Consider the following 14826-nt stretch of genomic DNA (forward strand, 5'->3'; position numbering starts at 1 on the left):
AACGGAGGGATGAAAGGAGAGAGGGAAGAGAGGGCTTTCAGGATGTGAGGGAAGGATTACACAAACTTTTATGACATCATCAGTAAGTGCAGAGCAGATGCACACCACTGATCTCAATGTATTAGTAGTTATAGTACTAGTCACTGCCTTTGGATCTAGGCTGGCTTTCCTAAAAGGCACCAAAATACACTGTTTTTTTGTGACTGTAATAGAGTTGAAAAGTGGGAGGAGTCACTAGTTCCAATGTAATTTTCCAATAGTCTGACTTTTGAGTCCCCGTATTCAAATATTTACAGCTGCTTGATCAAATATGATTTCATATTTAGTGTGAGAACAGCATCCAACTCTCAGCAATAAAGCGAATACATTTATTTCCCAAAACATCAACCTATCAATTTAACTGCTAAATATTCTATCAGGTATATATATATATATATATATATATATATATATATATATAGGTTTCTCACCAATATTCTGCCTGAGGGTCGTAGTTGGCATCTATCCAAACATTTTTATCTCCACAGTACCTTTTTATCAAAGAACCAGATATTTTCTAACACAGTTGCTCATCTTTTTTTTCTGATTACTCAACCAGGAGAGTGACATGCGTGTCCCAGCCATTAAAGTGCTCCAACTTCCAGTCACCCAAAACTGTCCTTATAAAATTATTCAGACTTTACTTCCAAAACTCTGGACACCTGAAATAACTCCTCCACACTGCAACTCCATTCCATTGAACAAAGTAGGAAAGTACACACTGGATTGTTTGGAAGTACACATTAACATAAATACTTAACATTAGCTTAATTCTGTCTCTGTTTCATTCCCTACTACACTCTAACCCCCCGCCAAATACATGGACATGTTTACAACAATGTACACCTTCACACTTCAAAATTTGGCAGCGTCACTAGCAAACAGAGCTACATTAAAACTGAGTCATTTTGACATTGAGGAGGTTGCATTCCTGCAGCATGACGACCTGTGGTTTTTAGACACAGTCTGTCTGCACTGGGACAGAAAAAGATCTTTAAGGCCTGTAGAAAAAAATTTGAAAAATGTGGCAACGGCCATTCACTCAGCCCCCATTCCACGCACATACCGGGCCGCAGTGTGTGTGTGTGTGTGTGTGTGTGTGTGTGTGTGTGTGTGTGTGTGTGTGTGTGTGTGTCTGTGTGTGTGTCTGTGTGTGTCGCCCTAAAGGAACAAAATGAGTTATGATACCCATCTTTAGAAGCCTCTAAACAGGGAGAACAAAGCAATGTAATGGACATTCAGCTGGAAGGAAAGGGAGAGAGTGAGAGCGAAGTGCAGATGAGAGGGAGGACAGACAGAAGAGGACAGAGAGGAAGGAGTTGGGACAGAGGTGAGAAGGAGGGAGGAAAATGGAGGTAGAGAGGGGCACAGACCTTGGATTCTACACTATTATCATCTGCTGCATAGTGAGCATTCCATCTGTTCAACAGCTGGTCTACACACACATACACACACACACACACACAGTGGATAAATCGTTGGGACATGCCTGAAATTGTGGTTGTCATGGTGAAGGTTTGGTTCTCATGGCCAGAGCCCTGATAGTTTATAAAGGGGATTAGAAAGGGAGAGACAGACCAAGAGAGTGGCACAGAGAAATGGAGAGGTAGCGTAAGATAGAGAGACAAAAATGCATAAGACACATCTCTATTTGTGCGTCCTCTTGTCCAAAATAATTAAATCCAACTAACCAATTAAAATAAATAAATATCAGTATAAACTCATGTAACTGCATTCTCAGATTCTCTGCCTTAACCTGATTTCTCTCAATAACAGATTTCATGTGTGCATGTAAACGTACACAGACCCAAACAGAGAGACCTTGTCATCTGTAGCCCTCTCACTAAGGAGAGAGATGAGCGTCTCAATTGCCAAGCGACACAAAAAACTCTCTTCACTTCTCCAAGAAGCGCATGAACATGTGCACATGTATGCACGTGTTTATGTACATGTGTTTATGTAAGTGTGTGCGTGCTGCGAACAGCGCAGCAACCTGGCCAGGCAGTGAGGGATTATGGGGGATGAGTTTTTTTAGAACCCTGACCCCATCTGACCCTGCTCAGCCCAAAAAGTCTTGGGAGAGTGACTGCAGACTGGCAGACAGACTTGAAGAGAAATTCATAGTCAGACAGATAGCGGAGGCAGAAAGACTGAGTGACAGTGGCAAGGAAAGAGAGAACGACTAACAAAGAGACAGAGATAAAAAGAGAGTAGGCAGATGGAATGATGGGGAAGGACATACAAATTGACCAATGTCCACATTATTGCATATAAAATGTTGCACATCTGTTTTGGTGCATTTGACCTCCTATCCGCACCATAGCTGAAGGCTACAAGGTGGAAATGGGAAACAAAAATGTCATATGATCTGTTGGCTCAAGTGGCAAAATACCAATAATTTATATTAAAAAAATATTTAATGTTTCTTTGTTGCCAATTGTTAGAAAGCAATCTGTGTGGATGGAAAACACAACATAGTAACATCATTTTCACATTTAACAGACAGACGAGACCAACTTTACTTAAATGTCCTGTAGATAGCATTTTAAAACGCACACAAAAATAGTGATTGATAGTTATTGGTATAATAAGCATAACAAATTATGTCCATAGTTAATATAATCAGTGGCCCATTTCAGACATGAACTATTTAATATTGCTGGCTTCATCTATTTGTTAAAGTGATAGATTGTCAATTATATATTAGTGTCCTTTGTGTATTTTATTTTATGAGCTTTAGCTGATATTTGGCACCTGATGCGCGACCGGTGTCAATGTTGGAAACCAGTGGTGAGTGATATATGATAAGTCATGATATGAAGGCTGAAGAGAAGACACTGATGGATTTTGAAAATTATTCTGCTGTTGAAGCCTTAATTAAAGCAACAGTGGTTTTTTGCGATTTGGCGCCCCTACAGTTTCAGAGTGTAATTCACCGCTGTCCTAAATAAGGACAGCTGTACCCGCCTGCCACGACAACCACACTGATAATGCCGAACTAGCTTCTTCTTATAGCTAGTGTGCTGAGGAGTCTTGTTGGTGTGTGATGTGGTGCCATAAAGCATTGCGCCATTTTTGCGATAGGTTTCCTGCCCGGGATTCCAGTGCTACATAGTGTAATACCAGGCACTCCAGTCCCAGAGTGGTAATGACAGAGATGCCATTCACCATATTACAAGTCAGTGTACCATCAAAATGATAGAATTACTACATCATGTTGATTTAAGGACCTATGTGAGCATCGGAATGCTCGCCCCACTTCTCTCCAGTCAATCCCCTCAACTCATCATTTTCATCATTTCCAGTTTTACAAAATTATGCTACTTATTTTCCAAAGCCTGACAGCGCACAAGCAGTTACTGACTGAAGATATTAAGTTGGGACTCATTTAATTCCCTTTTGTACAGAAGTGACTGGGGTGCTTATTTTATGAACTGGAAGTTAAATCACTATCACGTTTACATAGAAATTCATGCTTATGTCTCTCTTTTTCTTTCTTTTTCTTTTCTGTTTTTCTTTAACCCTGTTGTTTACTGGGGTCTCCAGTTAGTCAAAGTTCTTCAATCCAGCTTTGACGAACATGTAGAAAGTCTTCAGTGTTTCTCTCACTGCTTCCAGCATCTGCTTTCACAACAAACTCCAAAAACTTAAGCTGTGTAAAGAAGCCTCTTCCTAAATCAATACAAAGCCCAGCTCAGTCACAAACAGTGTAAACAAGTAAAGGGTGTTAGCAGCTCCTCTCTTTGGCCCTTTTCTTTATTTAGAGGAACCACATTGACATCTCAAAATATTGATCTTAAAATACTACATACAGAACCGTTCAATCTGCTCAAAATCAGTAAGCAGTAAGTCCCAGATGTCTGCGGTTTGTGCATTTCGACTATTCAATCTATAGACGATGCTGTAAACATGGCCCTTCTCTACATCCTCCAGCACCTGGAATCCCCAGGAACCTATACCAGGATTCTGTTTGTGGATTTCAGCTCTGCTTTCAATACCATCATCCCGGCCCTGCTACAGGACAAGCTCTCTCAGCTGAACCTGCCTGACTCCACCTGCAGGTGGATCACAGACTTCCTGTCGGACAGGAAGCAGCACATGAAGCTGGGAAAACATCTCTCTGACTTCAGGACCATCATCCTTCTATGCACCGGTTCTCCTCAAGGCTGTATTCTTTCCCCTCTGCTCTTCTCCCTCTACACCAACAGCTGCACCTTCCTTGACTAGTCCGTCAAGCTCCTGAAGTTTGCAGATGACACCGCGCTCACTGGCCTCATCTCTGGTGAAGATGAGTCCACCTACAGCTGGATGATTGACCATCTGGTGATCTGGTGCAGCCAGAACAGCCTGGAGCTCAACGCTCTGAAGACAGTGGATGGCAGTGGACTTCAGAAAGAGCCCAGCCCCACCCTCCCCCATAATCCTGCGTGACTCCACAGTTTACACTGTGGACTCCTTCTGCTTTCTGGACACCATCATCTCCTCGGAGCTCAAGTGGGAGCTGAACATGACCTCCCTCACCAAGAAGGCCCAGCAGAGGATGTACTTCCTGCAGCAGTTGAAGAAGTTCAGCCTGCCAAAGACAATGATGGTCCACTTCTAAACCGCCATTATTGAGTCCATCCTCACCTCCTCCATCACCATCCAGTAGGCTGCTGCCACTGCCAATGGCTGCAATCTTCCTTCTCTTCAGGACCTGTACACCTCCAGGACTCTGAGGTGAGCAGGAAAGATTGTAGCTGACCCCTCCCATCCCGGTCACAAACTGTTTCAGTCACTCCCCTCTGTCAGGAGGCTGTGGTCAATCAGGACCAAAGACTCTCGCCACAAACAACAGCTTCTTCCCGTCTGCAGCTAGCCTCATCAACAAGGCACGGGACCCCCATTGACACGCTTCTGATTCTATTCAATTCCTTAATATGTTTAAGTTAAACTCAGTTTTACCCTGCTGAAGCAGTTGAAAGGATTTACAATATTATGTAACCCAGTTCTGGTTCATACAGAGCGGTCAGGTGCAGTTTGATAGTGAGGTTCATTCAGCTGCATGGGGAAATATCTAGTGTTCTCATTGTGATTGGCGAGAACAACCTCCCCTTCTAATCCCACTAGTCCTGTTACATGATATCAGCGGGAAAGACATTCCTTTGCAAAGCCATCACTTGTTCTCTCTCTGTTTTTTGTATCTCCCCCCTTTTTGACTTGTTAATTCCCCAATATCTGTCCCTTTAGTTTCCCTTTTCTTTGTCTTATTTCTTTCTTTCTTCTCCCACCATTCCCTCTTCTAGTCTCTCGTCCACCCCATTGCTCTCCATCTTGCCCTGCAAACATAACCGTATTTGGGTTTGTGGGAAGGGGCAGGAGTTTGGGGGCGGATGCTGAGATTATTGCCATGGTGAGCCACATCAAAACAGTCCAGTAAGAGAAGGATGGGACATATTACTACAGTTACAGCAGGTGGAGCGGTAACAGGAGTTTGACGTTGATGTTAAGGGCTGAGTCATGACTCGGTCAAAGGCCATTACAGCTAATGAGGATGACATCACTAAAACATTACAGGACATTGTGCTTTTATAAGCCTCCTTTTACCACTGCCATTGTTCTAAAAATGTCAGTTCATTGGTTCTGCAACTTAATTAGTAGGAAACTCTGTCAGGGTAAAATATAGCACAGTAAAACCCACATCACTGATACAGGAGACAATGCATCCATGGGTGTCGTCTGCATAAAAGTTATGAATCTGCTTTCCTAGTATTTCTTGTTAATATTACATTTTTTGGTTACCTGATGTTTTAATGCCCTTTTAGTCTTTACTTTCAATTCTAGTAGATTGAGAGTAACTGTATTACTCGGTGCATGTTCAAATACGGCACCATTTATAAGGGTTTATAAATAAGCAGTGACAAATGTTTTTATCAATGATTAATGCAAAGCCATTAATAAGAACAACACTTAGTTTGGCAAGTTGCGGACACTTGCTTTCTCTTTTGGGCTCTTTAGTTCATCTAAAAGACCCTCTAATTGACCTCTGACCTTCTTGAAAAAAGCTGAACAGCAGCTCATTATTTAGCAACCTATTACAATTACAGATTAGTACAGATTTAAGAGCTCTATATTGATGACAGTGAAAAACCTGAAACCCTTTATTAATGATAACATTTATACCTGCAGATGTAAGGGCTTATTAGAAAGTGAGACATTGATAACTTTTTATTAATCACTTTATGAAAGACTTGCCTATTAATGACTCACCAGTAAAGAGATTTTTTTTTACCAACCTGGCAACCCAAAATTTGTTATTAATGGATTATAACTGTTTTATAAAGCATTGGTAAATATTTATTAACCACTGTTGAAGCCATTAGTTTCAAGTTATGCTAAGCTAATGTTATGGAAGCTAATGTTAGCAAACATAAGATGGATATTGCTGTGTAATAAATACTATTGAACTTTGTTTTACGAGTGCTGCAGGAAGTATCTTAAGGTAAGCTTAAATAAAGTATTGATACTTGATATTGTTGTTGATACTTTACTTGATAATATGGTTATGAAAAAATTAGAAAAAGAAGACAAACTAATTGGGAAGAGAAACATATACAAGTTTCAGGTGAATATGCCAGAAGAAAAATTATTTCAAATAAATAGTACAAAAGTTTCATCAAGTCTGAAACAAAGAATGTGCAAGGAACTGACAGAAGATTAGATTACAGTCGAGTTTTTCTTGTTATTGGCATAGTGTCATTATGTTTGGCAATGAAGAATCTAATCTTAAGATATTTCTTTGGTTTAGATTCACTATGTCAATATTGAAGATACATGAAATGTTTTCCCTTATTTTTGTTGCTAAGACGATTGTGCAACTGAAAATGACCCTTTAGGAATTCATAAGAGACTCAAAGTGTGCTTCAGAAAAAAGAAAGAAAATCTAGTTATACATCATTTATAAAGTTAAATTGTACCTCTAATAGACAATTCTCATACCACAACAGCAGACAACAAAAATATCTATGACCCTTCTTCTTATTTTTCTCATATCCCATTCAACAGTAACATGGTGTCCAACATGGTGGACACAGAAGTCACTGCACACATCTGGTTACTCCTGAATTCACAGCACTTGGCAGTGACGTAGAACTAAAGATGGAGGAGCCGAGGGTGCTGCCCCATCTGTTTCTGCTGAAATCCCAGTTTCTCTGAGTGAGAGAGAGGATCTGCGGTGGTGATGATGCAGAGCCAAGATGGAGGAACAGAGGGACGGGGCCCACATCTGTTTCTGCTCAGCAAGCAGCTCAGTTCTGAGGAAAAAGGTCTGTAGAGCTGGCTTTGCTCGGGAATGGACACTGTGCTCGCCAAGTCAGCCTGCTGCCTTACTGGCACCGGGGCAACAGCCACACACACACACACACACACACACACACACACAGGGCATCAAGGGCAAAGCGTAGGCGGCTGTGCGTGTGCGTGTGTGTGTGTGTGGTATTCTGGGTTGGACCATACTTGGATGCGCCGGGCCAAGCAGCAACTTTGTCGGAATGTTTGTACTCTGCTTTTTAACTCTCTGTTTTCTGTCTTCCCACCTCTCTGCTCCTTGTGATGTAGGTGTTCTGGTTGATTTTTTTGTCTTTACAAACCTTCCATCCATCTTCCTCCTCCATCATATGTCTTTCAAATCCATTCTCCTCTCTCTGTTTGCCCCCCTACCTTACACCAATCCTCTGGACCCTCATGCTCTGATTGTTTTACAGGAAGCCTAGTCACGGGATGTTTATGCATGTGTGTGTCTTTGTGTTGGTGTGTGTGTATGTGTTGAGTGGTACATCTAGCTGACTCAGCCTGAACTCCAGCCCAGTACTGAGACCCTGGCAGACCAGAAAAGACAACCGATGACATGCTGACATGCTCCTGTCTGTCATGTGTGTTACTGTTATTTGAACACTACAGTATGTGCCACATGAAACTATGAAACTCATAAGCAGAGCTGTCAACCTCGCTTTCCTTTTCCTGCTTTGACACTCATCTTCTTTGTTATGTGTTCTGTGTCAGCCTGGTTTGTGTGTGTGTGTGTGTGTGTGTGTGTGTGTGTGCGCACTCTAAGAAGCTGCGCAGTCTCCACCACTGCACTGCAGGCAAACGCCACCTTTTCTGTATACGTGTGTGTTTTTCATTTGCAGATGTCCAGACTTGCACACACACTATGTGTATGTGTGCAGGTTTAAATGCATTTCAGTATGAGAGCAATGATACTAACATATATGACATGTTTTTAAAGGGTCAGTTTAACCAAAACAGAATATGTTTAACTCACTTACATACAAGCGGTATGTAGTCATGCTGATATTTTTTGTTTTATTTGCATGTTATCAGATATCTGTCTCAAACCAGCCCAAATGCAATGAATTACACAATGATGTGAATAGAATTCTCCAGCAATATCAACAGCTAATATCGTCATAACTCTCTATAACTTACAGACTTTGTAGTAAACAACAGGGCTGCAACTAATCATTATTTTCTTTATTAATTCATCTGTCAGTGATCTTTTGGTTAATTGATGAATTGTTGTGTGAATAAAATGTCCAAACAGCTTTAGCCTGTTTATTTTGCAACTGCCGCAAACCGAATGATACTCACTTTACAAATATATAGAAAATGGAACAGTATTAAAAGTAGAGCTGCAATAATAAATGGAATAATTGATTAGTTGTCAACTATTAAATTAATTGACAACAATTTGGATAATCGATTAATTAGTTTTAAGAAAAAATATTTGATTCTCGCTTATGTAAATATGTTCCGATTTCTTTATTCCTCTATGACAATAAACTGAATATCTTCAGGTTACGGACAAAACAAGATATTTGTGGAATTCATCTTGGGCTTTTGGAAACACTGATTGACATTTTTCACCATTTTCTGACATTTTATAGACCAAAAACTAATCGATAAATCAACAATGAAAGTTGCAGCCCTAAGTAATAGTAATTAAACCTACATTCTAGAAGCTGCAAACAGACATTGTTAGGTATTTTTGCTAACAAATAATGGATTGATTGTCAAATTTGTTGTCAGTTAATCTTCTGTTGATCAATTAACTGATCAATCAGCTAATCGGCGAACAGTCTCAGACCTAGTGAACAGTTTAAATTGGCACTACATTCTATTGAAAAAAATAGTCCCTATTAAAACTGACAGCCTGTTCTATGGATTGTCCAGAATAACTAAGAGCGGTTGCTGCAGAATTTTTCAAATGTAATTTTTTTCTAAATCTAAAATATAAAGTATATCCACACAATATTCTATATACAAAACAATTATGTCTGTCTCCACAAAAATACAATTACATAACAACATGGGTATGTTCAAAACTTCTTTTAAGGTCTTCTTTATGAGCAGGACATAGAATCACTTAAGTTATGCTCAAATTTTATATCACTCTCATGGATTTGGGGAAACACACGCATTCCCACACCTTACACAGATGTAATATTCCTCTTATCCGACACAATGCTGTGAGCGACTAAATCAAAGTTTGTTGAGGACGGTGAATTTAAAGAAAAGTTTGACAGTTACAACGAGGGAGTAGATAAAGGCCTCTAATGTTTTTCTGTCATCACCTTTGCAGATAACCATGTGTGCTTTATGTGTTTGTGTGTGTGCGTGTGTGTGCACGTGCGCGTATATGTGTGTGTATAAATGAAATACTCTGCTCTTTTTAATAACTCAGACATCTGATGTGTCAAAAGACATGCCACTAAAGAGAAACAGTACCACAAGTGTGTGTGTGTGTGAGTGTGTGTGCGCGCGTGTGTATACGCGCCCTTATGTCTCTGCATGTGCACTTCATTATGTGTGTGTGTGATAAGGCTGAGCTGTGGTGTCTAAATCTCGGAGCTCAAAGGTTCCCTTCATCTCAAGCAGGACTCTACAGGTATGTGACTCCCCCCTACCCCTCCTGTCTCCCCTCTCACTCACCCACCCCCCCTGTGGCTCAGCCTGCACCAACAAGGCCAGTATTGTAGCGAGGGTAAAACGATAGCGCTCAGGGATGGGTTCAGCTATGTGGTTACCCAGACAACCTCTCTTAGCCCCTTTCCCCACCTTCCCACCTCAATCCCTCCACCACCACCACCACCACCCTCCCCCCTGGATCCCTTCACCTCAGTGAGGCTGCATACATCCATTCATTTTTGGGGGGGTGATTTTCTATGAGAAAAAAAAGGAGAGAAAGAGAGGAACGAAAGGTGTGTTTTATCTGGCCCGCTTGAATGCAGAGGGGCACGGAGGTTGAACAGGACAAAGCCAGTCACATAGAGACAGAGAGGTCAGTGAGGACATAAGTTCTTCTTCCACAAAGATATATGAGCTGGTTTTGTTGCATGTTGAGATATCAACTGTTTGGAAAATAAAAACTCCCCATAGTGGTGTTTTTCTGACTTGTAGCCATGTAAATGAAAGAACACACAGATATTAGAGGTCATCTCCTTGTTGTTGGTTTTGGAGTGTAATTTTAAAATAAAAAATGTAAACACATATTGCACTGTGGTCTTGTGATTTTGCTCTTTTGAATTTAGCATCCTTCTTTGCGTTTGTGTCTAACTGTGAGTTTGTGTTCAGTGTGACTGACTGACTAAAGGTGTTATTTGACGCTTAAAAGCAAGAAACTACCATATATGGTTTCTGGAATGGAATACATTCAAACCTACTATGAACCATTGTAGATGTGTGTGCCAGTCTCTCTTACTGCTTTGTGTGTGTGTGTGTGTGTGTGTGTGTGTGTGTGTGTGTGTGTGTGTGTGTGTGTGTGTGTCCTACCTTGTGTGTGTGTCTCTGGTTCACTGTTTCGTGGACTGCTGCGGAGTCGTCTCTCTGGCTTCTTCCCTCCTGGACTGCTGTTTCCGCCCCCGGACCCCACTGACCCAAGTAATGGGGCGTGTGATTTGTTGCTGCGTCACAAACAAAATTGCAACGACACTTAATGTTAGTTACAGGAGAGAAATTATATAAAGAGAGACAAAACTTGGAAATATCAATCCATATTTGTGACCAGGAAGATTTTGGACCGCAGTGAATGAGCACTTGAGTTGTTATTGAGGTTTGAAAACAAATAACAACTAGGGATGCACCAATCCAACTTTTTATAGCCTGATACCAATACATCAACTCAAAGTATCTGCAGATGCAGAGCACAGATCCAATGACCCTTATTTTGTGCTGTTTTTTTATATACAATGCTGGGCACTTAAAGCTGAGTCAGCTGAATTAATCTAACTGATAGCAGAAACACTGTATTTTATCATGACATTGACAAAGAAACTATTTTCCTGAGTACTATTTAATGTGGATCAGTCAATTTATGGCTGATACTCGACGCTTAATCGCCTAATCAAGTGAGTATTAGCAATGACAGTGTTCTGGCAGATCAGAGCATCCACAATAACAACCACATCAATGTGTGTAATTGGTGTGGAAAGTTAAATGTGTCCAAAACAATGACATTTTCGGGGGGGGGAAATTAACAACTCAAATAACTGAAAGAATACTGGAGTATTCTTCAAACAGTTCATCTTTTAACCTGTGAAAAAGACAATCAATCCTCCAGTCAAAGCTGATCTCAGAGGGCCACAGAAGCAGTATGGTCACCTGTATCCATTGTGTGCTGGCCCCAGGCTGCCCTTATAGAGAGTGGAGGGTGGGGAGTTAAGTCGGTTCTGTCGCTCTAGTTGTCTCTGTTCCTTAATCTTTTTGGGCTGTGGCTTACTGTACGTCTCCTCTCTGCCTATGTAGTTAGACATCCCATAAACTGGGATGATTTCTGAAGGAGATGAGAAGAGAGGAGATGAGATGAAAGAAGGGAAGAGAATTTATGTCTGACAAAAAAAAACTGTGCAAAGCATATTTTTAATTGGATTAATAATTGAATTTTTTATTCCACATTAAACCCCTGATTTTTTGGCAGTGGCATAAAGTCCAGTCAGCATGTCAGTACCTGGATCGCCGTACATGGGGGGAAGGTGGTGCTGGTAGTACTGGTGGGGGGACAGCTCCCCGGGGCTGACAGGGGGGTAGAAAGAGTGAGAGTTGGGGATGAAGTGAGGGTGAGCCAGGTAGGGGGGCAGGTGATGTGTGGGGGAGAGGGCCGGAGAGTAGGAGGGCGGGTAGCATTCTGGAGACTGGGGGGTCACCACCACTCGGCGGACTCCTGTGTTATCCTCCAGCACCTGTGGGATACACATAGAAGAGAAAGGGAGTTTAAGAGACTTAATATGTGTTTCTGGAATTTCACAGTTAATGGTATACTTGGAAATGTTTGACAGCTGTGAGTGTATGAGAAATGTAGACGTTAGTTCCCACAAATCATGTGAGGTTAGTAAACCGCACAGTCTCTGATTGCTTTATACATTGTCAAGTGGAGATCTCCCTGGATAGTACTTGCTCAAAGTGTAATCAGTTTGTATTTTATTATTAAATTTTAATATGGCATTTGGCACATGACATCAAAACTTAATCTGAGTCAAGAGGACAATGTGCAGTTTATCACTTACAGAGGATCAACTCCCTTTGTTGTTTCAACATACGATTTAGGCCATACATAAAGTGCCTCTGGAGCTTAAAGGAACAGTTCATTATTTTGGGAAATACCCTTTTGAAATAGATAGATGAGAAGATCAACACCACTCTCATTTCTGTAAATATGAAGCTAGAGCCAGCAGCCGGGATAGCTTAATTTAGCATAAAGATTGGGAAAAGGGGTGAAACAGCCTGTCTCTGTCCAGAGGTAACTTTCAGGTTGTTTTATCTGCGCAAGAACCAAAGTGAAAAAAATGACAATTTACAGTTTTACATGTGGCGCACTATTTTTTTTTTGCTGGGAAAAGTAACTTTTTGCTGCAAGTTTGTGATATTTGTTTCCACTTTTTGTGCTAAACTAAGCTAACTGAGATGCTGACGGTAGCTTCATTTTTACCAAACAGAAATGAGAGTGGTACAAAATTTCCTTGCCTAACAGTTGGCAAGAAAGCGAATAAGCAAATTATCCAAATTGTCAAACTAGTCCTCTAAAATATATATTCCTTATGTCTATTTTAAGGCTATTTATATAATTTTTATTTTTTTATATAATTCTAAGGTCCCAGAGCACCTGCTCTTACAAAATTTTGCTGTCAATCATTTTGTTAAGAGCAGGTGCCCTGTCTGTCAAATGGTGAATATCTAATAAAGGAATGGATCTCATCATTTATTTAACAACTGAGACACTGTGCTGCTTTGGACCTTTAAGTGGGGAAAACAAGCACCACAATGTTGTCATCAGATGGCATGCTGATTTCAACAAGTTTCAAAGAAATGCTTACAAAAGCTTCACATAGATTCCATACATGTATTCTCTTTCACATTCATGGCCTAGGACACACACACACACGCACACACACACACGCACATTCCAACTATTCAGACACTTTCACAGGCCTGCATTCCAAGCAGAGAGCAAACACACACTCCCTGCTGAGAGGGGAAGTCATCTGCTGGTCCCTAACAACAATAACAACACACACACACAGTGCCACATAACACACACCAAATAACACAACCCTAAAATACACACACACACTGAGAGGCCACAGACTCAGCACCAGAATACGACAGACAGAAAGAAAGAAGAGAGTATTAAAGACGGTCAGGAGGGGACGAAGAAGGTAACAGAACTAATCCGATTGAGAAAAACAGAGAGGGGGAGAAGAAGAAGAGGAGGCCCCCTATCTGCCCCCCATCCCCTCCTCTACTGCAGAGGAGAAAAACAGAGTGTTGATAGGAAAGCAAGGGCAAAGTCCCTGCTAGAGTACATGTGGATCCGAACTACATGCCCACGCAGCAGTTACTGGCAAGGAGACACACACACACACACACTCCAGATAATTCAAACTGGAAGGGACCTACAAATATGCATGCACATGTGCGCGCGCACACACACACACACACAAACCATCACAATGCAGCCATTAGCAAGAACCACTGAGGAAACGCACACACATCCACACATACACAAAATCCATCTGTCAGTGCGCTACTTTTCACCACCACAGTGCTCTTTCTCTATCCATCCCTTCTTCCACCGCTAACCCTACAAAAACTTACCCAACCATTGCCTGTCTCCCCTATCAGGCTTGTTTATGTAAGAGTGACAGTGTTTCCCGCTCACACTTGGCCCCGTTCCTACTAACACACACACCCACACACATGCAAACACAAACACCCACTGTGAGCCAATGGCCCAACTTCCATTGGCATATGAACACAATCCCACCACATGCACATGTATTTTTAACGCTATTCTTGTGAGGACAGACCATTAAATCATGTTGATTCATTAACCTTTAACCCCTCCACATCACTAACATGCCAAACCCAACTTTTACCCAATTCAGAATGTCAAACTTCAACATATTTTAAAAAGCAAACAGATAAAATCCTCACTTTGGGAGATTTTTCTCATCTTTCTGTTTTTGTGAGGACATCTGATAAAGAACACACACACGCATACAAGAGACTCAGAAAAACAAATGCCTCCTGACACCCGAAATTCAGCACATTCCTGCTCAGTACTCTGTTGGTGGAGGAGGCTGCCTTGGGTACTATTCTTTCTAAACTACAACAGCCAGGATAAGTGTAATGCTTGGTGCTGTCTTTGTGGTTTGATATGCACAAGATCTCCACAAATACTCTTATATCCACCATATTAATGCTTGCCGTTGTTTAATGATAACCACTTGACCCACGTCTGACAGTTGTTCAACA

The 14826-nt window shown here is 41.2% G+C and overlaps 1 protein-coding gene across 5 annotated transcripts in view; it reads right to left on the reverse strand.

Moving 5' to 3' along the window:
- The window catches only part of fndc3ba (fibronectin type III domain containing 3Ba), a 98235-nt gene that overhangs the window by 40003 nt on the left and 43406 nt on the right, over positions 1–14826 (reverse strand). For all 5 annotated transcript variants that reach the window (XM_046061894.1, XM_046061893.1, XM_046061895.1 and 2 more), the window contains 3 exons: positions 12023–12254; positions 11677–11848; positions 10849–10979 (listed from right to left, as the gene is read on the reverse strand). In XM_046061894.1, coding sequence (XP_045917850.1) covers positions 10849–10979; positions 11677–11848; positions 12023–12254 — 535 coding nt within the window. The remainder of the gene's footprint in view (positions 1–10848; positions 10980–11676; positions 11849–12022; positions 12255–14826) is intronic.

The sequence above is a fragment of the Micropterus dolomieu genome, linkage group LG11, assembly GCF_021292245.1.
Source record: "Micropterus dolomieu isolate WLL.071019.BEF.003 ecotype Adirondacks linkage group LG11, ASM2129224v1, whole genome shotgun sequence".
Classification (NCBI taxonomy): domain Eukaryota; kingdom Metazoa; phylum Chordata; class Actinopteri; order Centrarchiformes; family Centrarchidae; genus Micropterus; species Micropterus dolomieu.